This window comes from Apium graveolens, chromosome 7, assembly GCF_009905375.1.
Source record: "Apium graveolens cultivar Ventura chromosome 7, ASM990537v1, whole genome shotgun sequence".
Taxonomy (NCBI): domain Eukaryota; kingdom Viridiplantae; phylum Streptophyta; class Magnoliopsida; order Apiales; family Apiaceae; genus Apium; species Apium graveolens.
This window is the reverse complement of record NC_133653.1, coordinates 9526763-9539434: the sequence shown is the minus strand read 5'-3', so window position 1 is coordinate 9539434 and position 12672 is coordinate 9526763. Positions and strand designations below refer to the sequence as shown.

Here is a 12672-nt window from a genome sequence, read left to right as displayed (position 1 = left end):
AGCCATCTTTGCCATGGGGAAGAAGTTAGTGAGAAACTTTTGAGCAAGATCCTCCCATTTGGTGATAGAACCTGCTGGTAGAGAATGTAACCAACACTTAGCCTTATTCCTAAGAGATAATGGGAAAAGTCTTAGCTTAATAGCATATTCAGACACCCCATTGAACTTGAAAGTGTCACAGATCTCGATGAAATCCCTGATGTGCATATTGGGATCTTCTATAGGAGAACCCCCAAACTGAACTGAATTTTATATCATCTGAATCGTGCTCGACTTGATCTCAAAGGTGTTAGCCGAGATGGCTGGTTTGATAATGTTGGACTAAATATCATTGATCTTAGGCTGAGAATAGTCCATCAAAGCCTTCGGATTTTCTGCTTGATCACCCATCACAACTAGTGCTTCTTCCTCAACTTTCGCTTCTTCCTCAAAAACTTCCTACTGAACCACAACTTCTTCCTCGTCTTGATCCAGTATTCTCTTACGAGACCGAGAACGCGTATGCATACACGCTCGCTAGAGTACCTGAAACACTACAAGGAAACAAGTAAGTATCAATGACTGAGTTAATGAACTTTAACGATCACTGATGACAAACACATAAACTAAAAATTAACACCGAGTCCGCGGTAGCGGCGCCAAAAACTTGTTAGGACGAAATACGCGCTAATAATATACGCAAGTATACACGTTCGCAAGTAATATAGAATTAATTCTAGTTCGTTCCCACAGAGACTCTTTTGATTAACTTAAGATTTATGCGCTCATGCAATAACGATATGGTTAGTATTCAATGCTAAGACGAATAACAAATTGGTGTTGTTTATAACTAAGGTTTTAACTAACATGCAATAACTAAGAGAATAAAAGGTTGATTTATTATATGAGACAAACATGGGATTCTAACTTCATTAAATACTTCATTCAAAGTCTTCTTGTTCTTAACCTTGGCATGCAATGGTGATGACAACTAATCAGATAACACGAAACTAGTAAACGTCAACTTTCGTTGTACGAATACCCTACTACCAGACATCCACAAAAGAGAAGAAGCTGAATAGACACCAAGTATGTTGAGGCCCTATATGTCTATAGAATTTGACAACACAAAGGTTTAATGCGCAAGTTATCTATCTTGATTACATAGGGCAAGTAAGATGGTTTAAATTACCTACGAATCATGCATAACAAATACATGAACCTATGCTAGCATGGCAAGTTCTAAACCTCTAAATTCATTGTCACTTCATTAGAGATTAACACGCTATCTTATATGTTCGCGACACACATAAGACGAATAAGCACAACCAATACTAGGATATCATACAATCACCACACACTAAGATATCAAAATAAGATTAACTATTGAAATTCATAAATAAATCCGTTGGAACCTCACGATAACGATTAGTTCATAACCGAACTCGTCATAACCGTGGGTTTCGATGAAAGCATGGTATAATAAACTAGGTTTTTATAAAAACGAATAATAAACAAAGTATGTAAACTAGAGTATAGGTTCAACAAACAAGAAACGAGCATCCAAGATTACAACTTAGAACAAAGAATCACAAGAATAAACTAGATCTTCTTCGCCTTCGTTGAATTGTGCTATAGGTCTTCTCGTCGTCTTCTCCTTAAGCTCTGTTGTGAGAAATGTCTTTTAATTGTCTTTAAATAGAAGCCCAATTGATCCAAAAGCCCAGAAAAACATTCTTCTAGTTGAAACAGGAATCTGGAATCCCGACCTGGCGCGGCCGCGCGCTTCACCAGCGCGGGCGCGCCGTCCTTCTGGGAAAACTGCGCGCGACCACACCGTCCTTCTGGGAAAACTGAAAATGCTTTATTTTATTGCTGGTTCTTGATGGCATTTGCATGAGCGATCTTCATGACATCTTCCTAACACCATTTTAGCATCAAAGCAATGATAAATCACCTTTCCTTTATTTATGCCTGAAATTTAAAATACTACAAAAATACATCAAAAACACAAATAACTTGAGTACAAAATATCAATTCAAAGTTTTATGAAGCGTTATAAGTGGATATAAATGTCACTTAACACGCCCATACCTAAGGCCAGAAGTTTTGGAGTCAAGACTGATCTAAAACTTTTAAAGTCAGGATCATAATCAAAACAGAGAGGTCTCATATGTTAAGAGGACATACCCATGTTCCCTTCGTATTGTACTTCATTAAAAGCTCAACTTAACTTGAGGCAGTTGATGACATACTAGCACATATCATTTTATTATTTCTTTTCCCTAAGGTTTTCTTTTCACCCTTAATCATCACATCTCCATATTCACCGAAATCTACGTCAAGGGCTTTTGAAGGAATTTGGGAGTGCCTCTAAGGAGTATCATTGGAAAGAGGAGAAACAAGAATTTCCATTTACGTTAGGTGAAATAAAATCATTTATGTTCCCTTCAACAGAAAACGCGTCCTCCTAGTTTGAACATCCAGGCGTGTGGTCTTCATCACTAGAAGACACGACTTACTTGAATTTGTTACTTGATGTAGTGGTCTCCTCAATATCATCTTCTAAATCACTATTAATGGGTTGAAACTCTTAAGGATGTGTCATCTTGTTAGTTGAAAAAATTAGGAAAGATTGCGATGATTCATCTAAGATGGACATCGTCTTATTTTTGTTCTTTATTCATTAATCAAACAGTTCTATATTCGTCAGGAATGAAGGAAAATAGTAATCTCGTGTCTTCACGCGGAAATGAGATAGAGAAAGGAGAATCGAAACCAAGTCTATTCTAAATGGATGGAAAGGGAAAAATGAGTCATTATCTTCCAGCTAACAACAAAAAGAAAGAATGTAAGTACGAGTCCTTAATGTAAATAATGAAAGGAAGTTTGAGTTAGATGTCACATGAGCTTTAAAGCATTGGTTTTTAAAATTTTATTGTAAGGGGCGAATCTTTTATTAACTAATTCTCTAATATGTGTTCTTAGTTATGTAATCCAAGCTCATATTAAAGGATTAGTATTAGGGAGACCAAAGAAACGTAACATACAACATTTGAGATTTTAAAGGCGCCCTAAGGGAGCGTACACAGATGACGCATCCTCACAATCAAAGTGGTTATTGACGTATCATTTAAGTAATTTGAGAAAAATAAACTATTCAATTTTGAGAAATAATATGGAAAATTGTGATGTGGTGAAAATAATTCAAACAAGATATGGGTACATGTATGCATATACTTGGAAGCCAAGAACATTTAAAGTAGTTCAACAATCATATGCTTGATGATGAGATCTATACGATGAAAATGGAGAACAAAGATATCGACATGTACCTTGAAAGTTAAAGATTAAAATCCACGATTCGAAACTTCTGTTATACAAAGATTTGGCCAGATTTTGAGTTTTCTCCGGAAGTAATGATGGTGTTAGTATTTATAGAGAAAAGTTTAGGATGATGGATGTCACATGCAGAGTTCTTTTGATTTTGAGGGGTAAAAGTGCAGGACGTGTGCGTCCCTTGACAAAGGACGCGCCTCTTGTGGATTATGTGAAGAGCAATTTAGGATTTTTGTAAATTTCTATATGATAAATCTTATATTTCATTTTTAATTTGTAATAAAATTGAGGGGTAGTTGTTATTGGAAAAATTTTACTCAGGTATTTTTAGATGAAGTCGAGTCAATTGACGAGTGCATTTGGGGAAAATTAATGTAAGATTAAATTAGAGTTCTAGAGGGGTTTCGGACAAAGGACGTGTCCTCTCCCCTAAGGATGCAAGGTATTACAAATTGATATGGTGATTTTGGAGGATTGTCACACATTTGAAACAAACTGTGGAAGCCTATTGACTTGTGGATACTTAGGTTACTGTGAAATTGAGATGTACTCTATGAATGCGGTGTCCATGATGAAAGACCTTTAGGGGTATTCTTGTGTACTCGATGCATCTTCTTATATCTAATGGGTGTTGTCATTGGTATAGAATGCGGTGTCCATGATGAAAGAACTTCAGGGGTATTCTTGTGTACTCAATGCATCTTCTTATATTTAATGGGTGTTGTCATTGGTTATGTGGGATTAAAATCGGTGTGTATTTTGGGAGTTCTGTGCTTGCTATCAACATATGTCCTCGTTAGAAAATTTTGAAATAATCATGCACTTTGCACCACAAAAACTAGGTATAACTTATTCCGTTATCTGGTGGGTGCGTCTCATTCCGTGACAAAAATGTTTGACATTTTGGGTAACCATGGTTATACACATGCGACTACGAACTAGAGAGTATAGATTGTAACGGAGAGTTATTCTCGGCCGGAGAGTTGTTTTATCCGTGAAGTCCAGAAGTCGTGACCGAGCCTTGAGCCTTTGTTGATATGCCTCATAGTATTACATTCCTAAATTTAGTCACAGTTTTGGTAGATTTTCCTATTGAGCATCAGAACGGGAAACCTATGCACGTTTAAGTTTCTTGTTTCCAAGAATTACGTAGACTTCATTTCCTAAAAGTAGAGATGTGTAGGCAAATCACAAGGGATTAGATTTTGAGAGCGCAAAGCCATGCCTTACCCTAAACAATCTCATCCAACAATTAAACACAAACACCACACTATGTCCAATATTCTAAAAATTAAACACAAACGCCACTTAAAAAGAGGAAAAATTGACATAACTTTATTAGATTAATAGAATCATTAATGGGGGCCACAAAACTTGCATCACACTTTTTTTTGAAGAACAATAGATTTAATTCAATAATAAAAAAACCATACGGCATCTACACAAATGATCGAGTCGAACAAACATAAAATGGATCAAATCGCCGGTCTTCATGCAAGTCTTCGTGCAGAGACCATCAAGCGATATGTTGAAGAAGATATATTTACATGTACCTGTTTCATCACAATCCCAACGCGTTTGAGCTATTGAACATAAATGTAACCCAGTATAAACCTCCATCACTATAATCAGATCCAGCACTCACAATAAAGGAGAGAAACAAACACACTCTCACCAAGGAGAGAAAATAAACTGAAAATCTAAATAAAAAATTCAGATCTGAAAAAATGAAACTTAAAAAGAGATAATAATTTCACCCTCAAATCCAATATGTTCCGCTTGAATTCAAGATGAAAGAAAATCCAAACTCTTACAATTAGATCTAAAAACAAACTAAATAGATAAAAATTCTTCCCCGAAACGAAAGATTATTGAAAGAAACAAAAGAAATAAAACAAATTAACAGATTTGGGGCTTTCCACCGGATAAAACGACGGAAGCCCCGTTAAAAGAAGACTGATTTTTGAGAGGAGGCTAGGTTTTTGAGAAGACTGATCTTGTATTCGAGCGGATCCATTTATAGTTTTAGGGTTTTTTTAATGTGTGCATGTGTGTCACATTTTAAGCGCCGAATTTATAAATTTAACTCATTTTAATTAATAAAATTTTCGTCTACGTAGCAGATTCACTAATATCAATAAATATGAGTTAATCAAAATAAGTTAAACTTTTATAATTTTGCGCTTCTAGAAAAACCGTTTTTTTTTACTAATTTGGTTTATATGCCTTACAATTGTCCTAACAAATCTCGGGGGTGAGCGAGAATCGAACACAGAACCTGGGACGACAAGAGATAAGTCCTTAATCACTTGAGCTATCTCAGCGCGCTCTTGGAAAAAAAACGTTTTTTAGTTTTAAGAATCATGATTCATGGCTGCTATTACAGGTCTGCCGTTACTTTTTATTACACACACATTTTACTGAAAATATTAGTATACCACTTTTAAAATTTCATTTTTACCGCCTTTACAAATTTAATTTTAAAATTAATAAAAATTAAGTTTGTACAAATCTATACTCTTTATTAATAAGTGAAATAATGTAAAATTTGGTACTAAAAGTACCAAAGCACCAAATTTTGGTACTCACCTGAAATAAGTTGACTTGTATTCTCTGTAAACTTTATTTTCAACACAAATCAACTTCTATTCTTTATAAACTTTATTTTCTATTAGCTTGTGTACATCCAATCGTTTATTTATTTTTATAAAATAAAATATTTTTTAAGCGAATTTATGAATTATATTAAAATATTATTAAGTTATGTTAAATTAAATAATAACATATATTTTACTTTTAATTTGAAAAACTACTAAGTGAACTACTATTGACTTATATTTATATTCTCTGTAGACTTTATCTTCTCTACTCCGTGAACTTTATTTTTTATTAGTTAATGTTAATTCTGGTGTCAGTTTACTTTTAAAGTGGATAATATTATTTTAAAAATAATTAAGTTAGAATAAATGATTTTAGTGACATTTTATTAACTTTTAAACTGATAATTATAGGTTTAACGATTGTACTTGTTACTGTTCATCATACTGTTTATTTACTTTTAAGTTAAAAAAACTTTTTTTAACAATAACAAATTTATGGGTTGTATTTTGATTATATTAAGTAATATTAGATTAAGTATAATAACATCTATTTACTTTTAATTTATAACTTTTTATCAGTAATTAAATAATATTAAATAAACCATATTGAAAAAGCTAATTATAAGATAATTATCAAATACTATTAACTAATATTAAATTATCTAAAATAACAAATATTTGGAATGTCTTATTGAGGTCAAATATTTATCGGAGACCACATATGGTCTGCAATCAAAACAATATTAAATATATTATTTTGTGAAATATGTTCTACGAATATCACTCATTCATTAAAATTGTTGAATATTCTTTAAGTTTAATAAGTGAAATGTGTATGTTCTGCAAGTTGAGCAAATGTTCTAAAAACTAAACATGTTTCGTTGAATAAAACATTTTGTAATGTTCTACATGATATTCAAGATTTTGAATAAAAAAATGATTTTTGTAGGACATAATTCATAAAATAATATGATTTGCAATGTTTTTTTATGCAAAATTTTAGTTGAATAACATAAATAGTCTCTAGAAAAATGTGATCTCCGTAGAACTTAACTCTCATAAGATAAATATACAATTCTTTTCAAAAAAACAAAATTATATGTTATATTTCTATATTAAGTAAAACAATGCATAACTAGAATTATACTGAGAAATTTCATAAGTGATATGATTCATTTTAATCACATAATTATTCTTTACAAGTACCAATTTAATATTTGATATTAATATATTAATTTCAATCTGTGTGAACGGATTATGAATTCAATTCTATAAAATAACTAATTCAAAGATTTTAATCTCGGGTCCGTGTTTCGTACGTGTTATCAATTATCTATGTTAAGCGAAATCATTTTTTTTTAAACACGGAAGTACCAAATTTCAGTACTCACTGGACAATTATACAACTATTTTTAAAAATTTATATAATTAAATCTCAACTAACACAAATTAACTTTTACTCTCTATAAACTTTGGTTTGACTTCAATTTTTATTTATTAATGTACATCCAATCGTCAGTGTACTTCTTAATAATCGTATTAGTAAAATTTAACCTGGTAGTTTATATAAGTAAATAAGTAGATACATAACAAGAACTATACGGTGTAATTTCATAAATACACTTAACTTCGAATTTTTTAACTATATAATTTAGCAGCATTTATTTATTATATTTCGCTCTGTATCTCATACGAATTACGAGATTAATTTTGAGCAAATAATAACTTGATACTATTTTTTAATTTTGCGGTCGTGCTTCGCACGAATTACGGACTAGTAAAATTAAATTTATAGATTATACTTCCGGTTGGGAAATTGTGCAGTTCATAAATCACCAACAAATCACTCCCACCCCCGAGGTGGATTCTCTAAGGGTTAAGGGTCATCCGGTCCCCTTCAAATTTTTAATTTAGTTAAATATGTATATTCAAATTATATAAAAATTAAAAATAATTCTCGTAATTTTTGCAAAAAAAAAAATTGCCCCTACTTAAAGTTTTTTAATTGGGGCAATATTTATAAGTGAAAATTATACATTTTTTATTTTTAAAAATTATGAGTTACAACTAAAAGTAGAAGTTAGGAATAGATGAAAAAAAGGATAACGATAGATATTTAACGAGTATTTCTAGTTAAACCACTTTAACACCATTAATTTTGATTTTGATAGAATTATAATGAAATTAATATGAAATTGATTTCTTGTCTATCATGCCTTAATCCACATAATTTTTTATCAGATTTTAATTAAAATTCTATTCTTCAAATTTTGATCAAATACGTCTTCTAATCACTTGAAGATCAATTTTTTAACTATATAGTTGATACAAGAATCAAAGTTGATTTTCAAAATTTGAATGGTATTCTTGACCTCGTTCAACAAATGGTTGAAAAACACAAAGACAGGGGTGTAATTCGGTCCGGGCGAGCCGGGGGTAATTCGAGCCGAGTTTAATTGAGTTGGCCGGCTCGTTTAATTGAGTTGAGCCGGTTCGTTTAGTTGAACGAGTCTAATCCTCTGTCCGAACTCGACTCGTTAATTTTCACGAGTCGAGTCGAGCCGGGAGAGCCGGCTCGTTCAATTTTACACTAAATCGAACTTAAAACGCTACCCAAATTTGGCTTGTTTAATTTCATGAGTCGAGTTGAGCCGACTCGTTTAATTAAACGAGTCGAAACCTCTAACCAGAATCGAGCTCGTTTACGAAACGAGTCGAGCCGAACCAGTAAAACGAGTTCGAGCTGGGCGTGCTCGCGAGCTACTCGAATCTTATTACAGCCTTACACAAAAATATTGAATATCCTGGGATTTATATGTTGGTAAAATTGTCAGTGATCCTAACGGTTGCAACTGCAACAATTAAGAAAAGATTTTCAACCAAAAATATTCTTAATAAATTAATATATAAGACCGTATTTTTTATTTATTTCGAGCCGAGCTCAAGCTTATTTCGAGCCGAGCTCAAGCTTATTTCGAGCCGAACATGCCGAATACACGGCTCAAGCTCGTTAAAAAAAATTCCGACCCCCTTTATATTCGAAACTGGATCCGCCGCTGCCTACCCCTGCCGAGTCCGTCAACAAATTATGACTTTTGGTTTATTTGGAACTCGGAAATAGGACTTGATTTTCCAAAAAAAAATTCGGATTTTAACTAAGTTTGTCACATTCGACACACTTCAAATATCCTGCTTCCATCTTTTTTTTTTAGAAAAACCTGCTTCCATCTTATACATATAGAAGCTTAGTAATATTCGATTTACTTTCGCATCTTTAATGTCGAGGAAGGGGGGAAGCAAAAGCGAGGAAGGGGAAGCAAAAGTAAGGACAGTCTCAATTGTCATCTTAGTTCTTGTTTTGTTTTTCTAAAATAGAACTATAAAACCTTTTATAAAAAAATGTTGAATCCTTCTTTTACAGCATGGGCAGGCGTTACAAAAGTATATGTGTGTGCTGTGTATGTGTGAGTGTACAGTAATCAAACGGGAGCTATCCTAAAAACTCTATTATACCAAATGGAGTGAAGAATCATATGGAACAAATCATACTTCAAAGGCTCAGCATGCCAAAGAAAGTGTTTTTGTACCCTCTTAACTCTGTTTTGCATCTCAAGGTACTTTTCCTTCGAGATCGAAAGTAAAATGTTCTTCATACTCGGAATGTCCTTCTCCAAAATAAAAACAGCAAAGGATTCCCAGTTCAAAACCTCAAATAAAGGAGGCACATAGTTATCCGATATAATAACCGGGACACACTCGTAGAAGATCGATTCCACAACTCTTGGACTATGCACCGCGAACCCTCTAGCACAGATGCAGTACTTGCTACTTCTCATGTGCTCGATGTAGTTCTTGTTACCTTTGACATGCGGCATTCTGCTGAAGATTCTCATGTCGGTGTCGTTACTCCAGTGCTGTAGAAGAACTGGGCGGACATTTCCGTGCATGTATCCAGCAAAGAATGCAAGGATTGGCCTTTCTGAAGGAGGGTTGCCTCCAATACCTTTTATAGGATTTTGAGGTGATCGAACATATGTTGTTGGAATTGAGACGTCCTTACCTATGTTAAAACCTGTTTTGATATCCGCATTACAGAGAGCTCTAATGCAATTAAGAATTCTTCCTCTCGTTTCTGCTGGGGCCTGAGAAACGACTTTATATGAGAATATAGAAAATACGTTTTGAATTTAATTTGGTACTTAAAAACTTTCTTAGCAGTGGAACTGAGAGTAGGGGGGGGGGACATAATAAAATACCCAATCATGGCAAGCTGCAAGAAAATGATCTGCTCCATCAGTCCTGTTCCAGTAGGGATATTTTGTAATGAGCATCTCCACGTAGTTTTTCATGTACTGTACAAGATTTTCACGGTTGTGTGAATGTTTCACATATAGAGTTAACTGAAGCAATCGAGAACTGAAAGGTAAGTAAAATAAATGAGCTTCTCCAGGGTCTTTTGTTACAAACTGTTTGTTTGCCTCTAACAGCTTCAAGAACCAACCTTCACATGAATAAATTCCCTCAAGTATAAAGTCATGAAAGATTGGTTTCTCTCCGTCCTTGTATATGTAGACTTTTAGCATGCCCTCCATAGTTTCATAGCTCCTGATGATAATTAACCATGATCGACTTAAGAAATCTGATTATCATTGTTATATACGCGACACTAATAGTTAAGTTGCAGCTTTGCATGTAAAATTCCATACTCGCAATTATTGGCATTTAGAGTTTCTAGAGCATACTCATACTTCTAATCTTGAGTTTCCTAGCTTCTAATCAACAAGTTTTTTCATCCTATATATTGTCTGGATTAATCTCTTTTATGCTAATGTGGTACTACCAGGAGAAAACAATTGATAAAGTACTAAAACTTTAAACTGTCAATATTATGTTTATGCACTTTCCCAGAATAATATGCTCAATTTATATAAAAATACAAAGGAGTACACAATCACATTTTTTTGCAGATTACCTTTTGAACATTGAAACATTACGATATAGAGGTGCATAAAGCTCTGCATCATTACTTATGGCAGGGGCATTCTCTATCTGCGATCTTGCATTTACCAGATTCTTGTCAACTTTTGAAGGAAACTGCGATGTCTGTAAATAGAAATTATACATAAATAAATTTCCACACTCACTGACCAACAAAAAACAGGAAAACATTCTTGGACATACTTGAGGATGAGGCGATAAGTAACTCATATGCAAGAACTCATTCATCTTGGATATTGGCATCACTAACATTGTTGAATTATTGTTCACAGGACGAAAATCAGTCAGAGACGAATCGTTGGTTGATCCTGTGAAAGTACCCTCAACTGGGATAGGCTTTACATCTCTAGAATAACTGCTTGTGACATCTTCTGGTCTTGAATCCATCTTATCTTTAGCATACATAACAGGAGCTGCTGCTAAGTTGGAATCCGGGTTTGTATAGGAGGATGGAATTGCTGGTGGTACTGCTAAGACAGTACCATTTGAGGAAGCTTTATGCTCATTATCTATAGCCTTCTCCACTGTGCCATTACTAACATAATTTTTATCACCCCCGCTATCCTCTATAACTTTTTGAAATGGAGTTATATTAGAACTAACTAATTCTAAATCACCATCCAAGCTTTGAGATCGATTAGTACTAACTAATCCTAAATCACCATCCAAGCTTTGATTCCTCTCAAATACAAAACTAGGCGATGATTCTCCTCCGACTGGAAAATAGCTTTCCTTGTTATACGAAACTTTGGGAGAGAGTAGTGATGGCAGTAACTCACTACCATACGGGAGTTCAAAATGCTGAACTACCATTACAACTGCAAATAGTATTGCAAAAAGGAAAAAAAGATTTTTACACCTAAACTGACATCCATTATCCATTTCTCTTTACAAGTTCATAATTTCTCGATTTGTGAGCTAACTCTTTAAACTTATATCTCCACTTTCCTGCCAATTTACAATACCTTAGAAAAATTTAAGTAGCAACTTTAGATTCAGACATCATAATCATGGTTATGGAAGTTTACTTGGCATCATATGTAAACAAACATATATAATTGGAATCTTGAAATCAAGAACTACAAGTAAAAAAACTACTAATGAACTGAAAGAATCAATAAATATAAGAAAGAAATAAAAGAAACAGGGGTTTAATAAAGAAACCAGGAAAATCAGGTGACAAACAAGAACAAAACAGATTGAAACAAAATACTATAACAAGATATACTAGTAAAAAAAGGACAAGATTCATAACTTACAGTTAGTCACTGACAAGATCAGAAAAGCTGAGAACTCTAATACTTGAGTAGATCTGATGACACATTTATAGAGTTATAAAAAGTCTGCCCAAGTGTATTACAAATACGCCCACGTGTATTTCCAAGAGTCATTTGGGAAAAATATTCATTTTTTGGGCGTAAATCATCAAAGTAACTGTTTTCAAATATAGTTGAAAATACCCATTCAATTATGCATTTCTTAATTGAATAACAATAATACATATTTCTGAATTGTGTATTTAAAAAAATTATAAGAAATACGTATTTATAATTTGGGTATTACTTTTAACATATCCATTTAGGCATGTGAATAGATCAGGTTTGGATCGCATCGACCTAAATTCATATTCATATCCATTTATTTTTTCGGATTCGGATCGGATCGACCCCAGATTTTTTATAGACCGATCTATATCCGAATATGTTCGGATCACGGATTTCGAATCAGATATCCGCTCTATTTATGTATTTTTTTT

General features: G+C 33.4%; 1 protein-coding gene across 1 annotated transcript; it reads right to left on the bottom strand.

Moving 5' to 3' along the window:
* Positions 1–9274: 9274 nt before the first annotated feature.
* LOC141671990 (putative glycosyltransferase At5g03795) lies at positions 9275–12301 on the bottom strand. The gene is made up of 5 exons (XM_074478467.1): positions 12176–12301; positions 11100–11864; positions 10891–11021; positions 10175–10523; positions 9275–10060 (listed from the first exon to the last, which is right to left on the bottom strand). Exons 2-5 carry the CDS (start codon positions 11796–11798, stop codon positions 9398–9400), a joined length of 1842 nt encoding a protein of 613 aa, XP_074334568.1. The 5' UTR covers positions 11799–11864; positions 12176–12301; the 3' UTR covers positions 9275–9397.
* Between the last annotated feature and the right edge of the window lie 371 nt (positions 12302–12672).

What these genes read in the sequence shown, in the direction of transcription:
- LOC141671990 (XM_074478467.1), bottom strand. Translation starts at nt 11,798, where the DNA reads ATGGATAATGGATGTCAGTTTAGGTGTAAAAATCTTTTTTTCCTTTTT. An exon ending in AATGTTTCAATGTTCAAAAG is followed by an intron (nt 10,524 to 10,890) that starts GTAATCTGCAAA and finishes AATTATCATCAG; the next exon opens with GAGCTATGAAACTATGGAGG. An exon ending in TTGCAGCTTGCCATGATTGG is followed by an intron (nt 10,061 to 10,174) that starts GTATTTTATTAT and finishes GTCGTTTCTCAG; the next exon opens with GCCCCAGCAGAAACGAGAGG.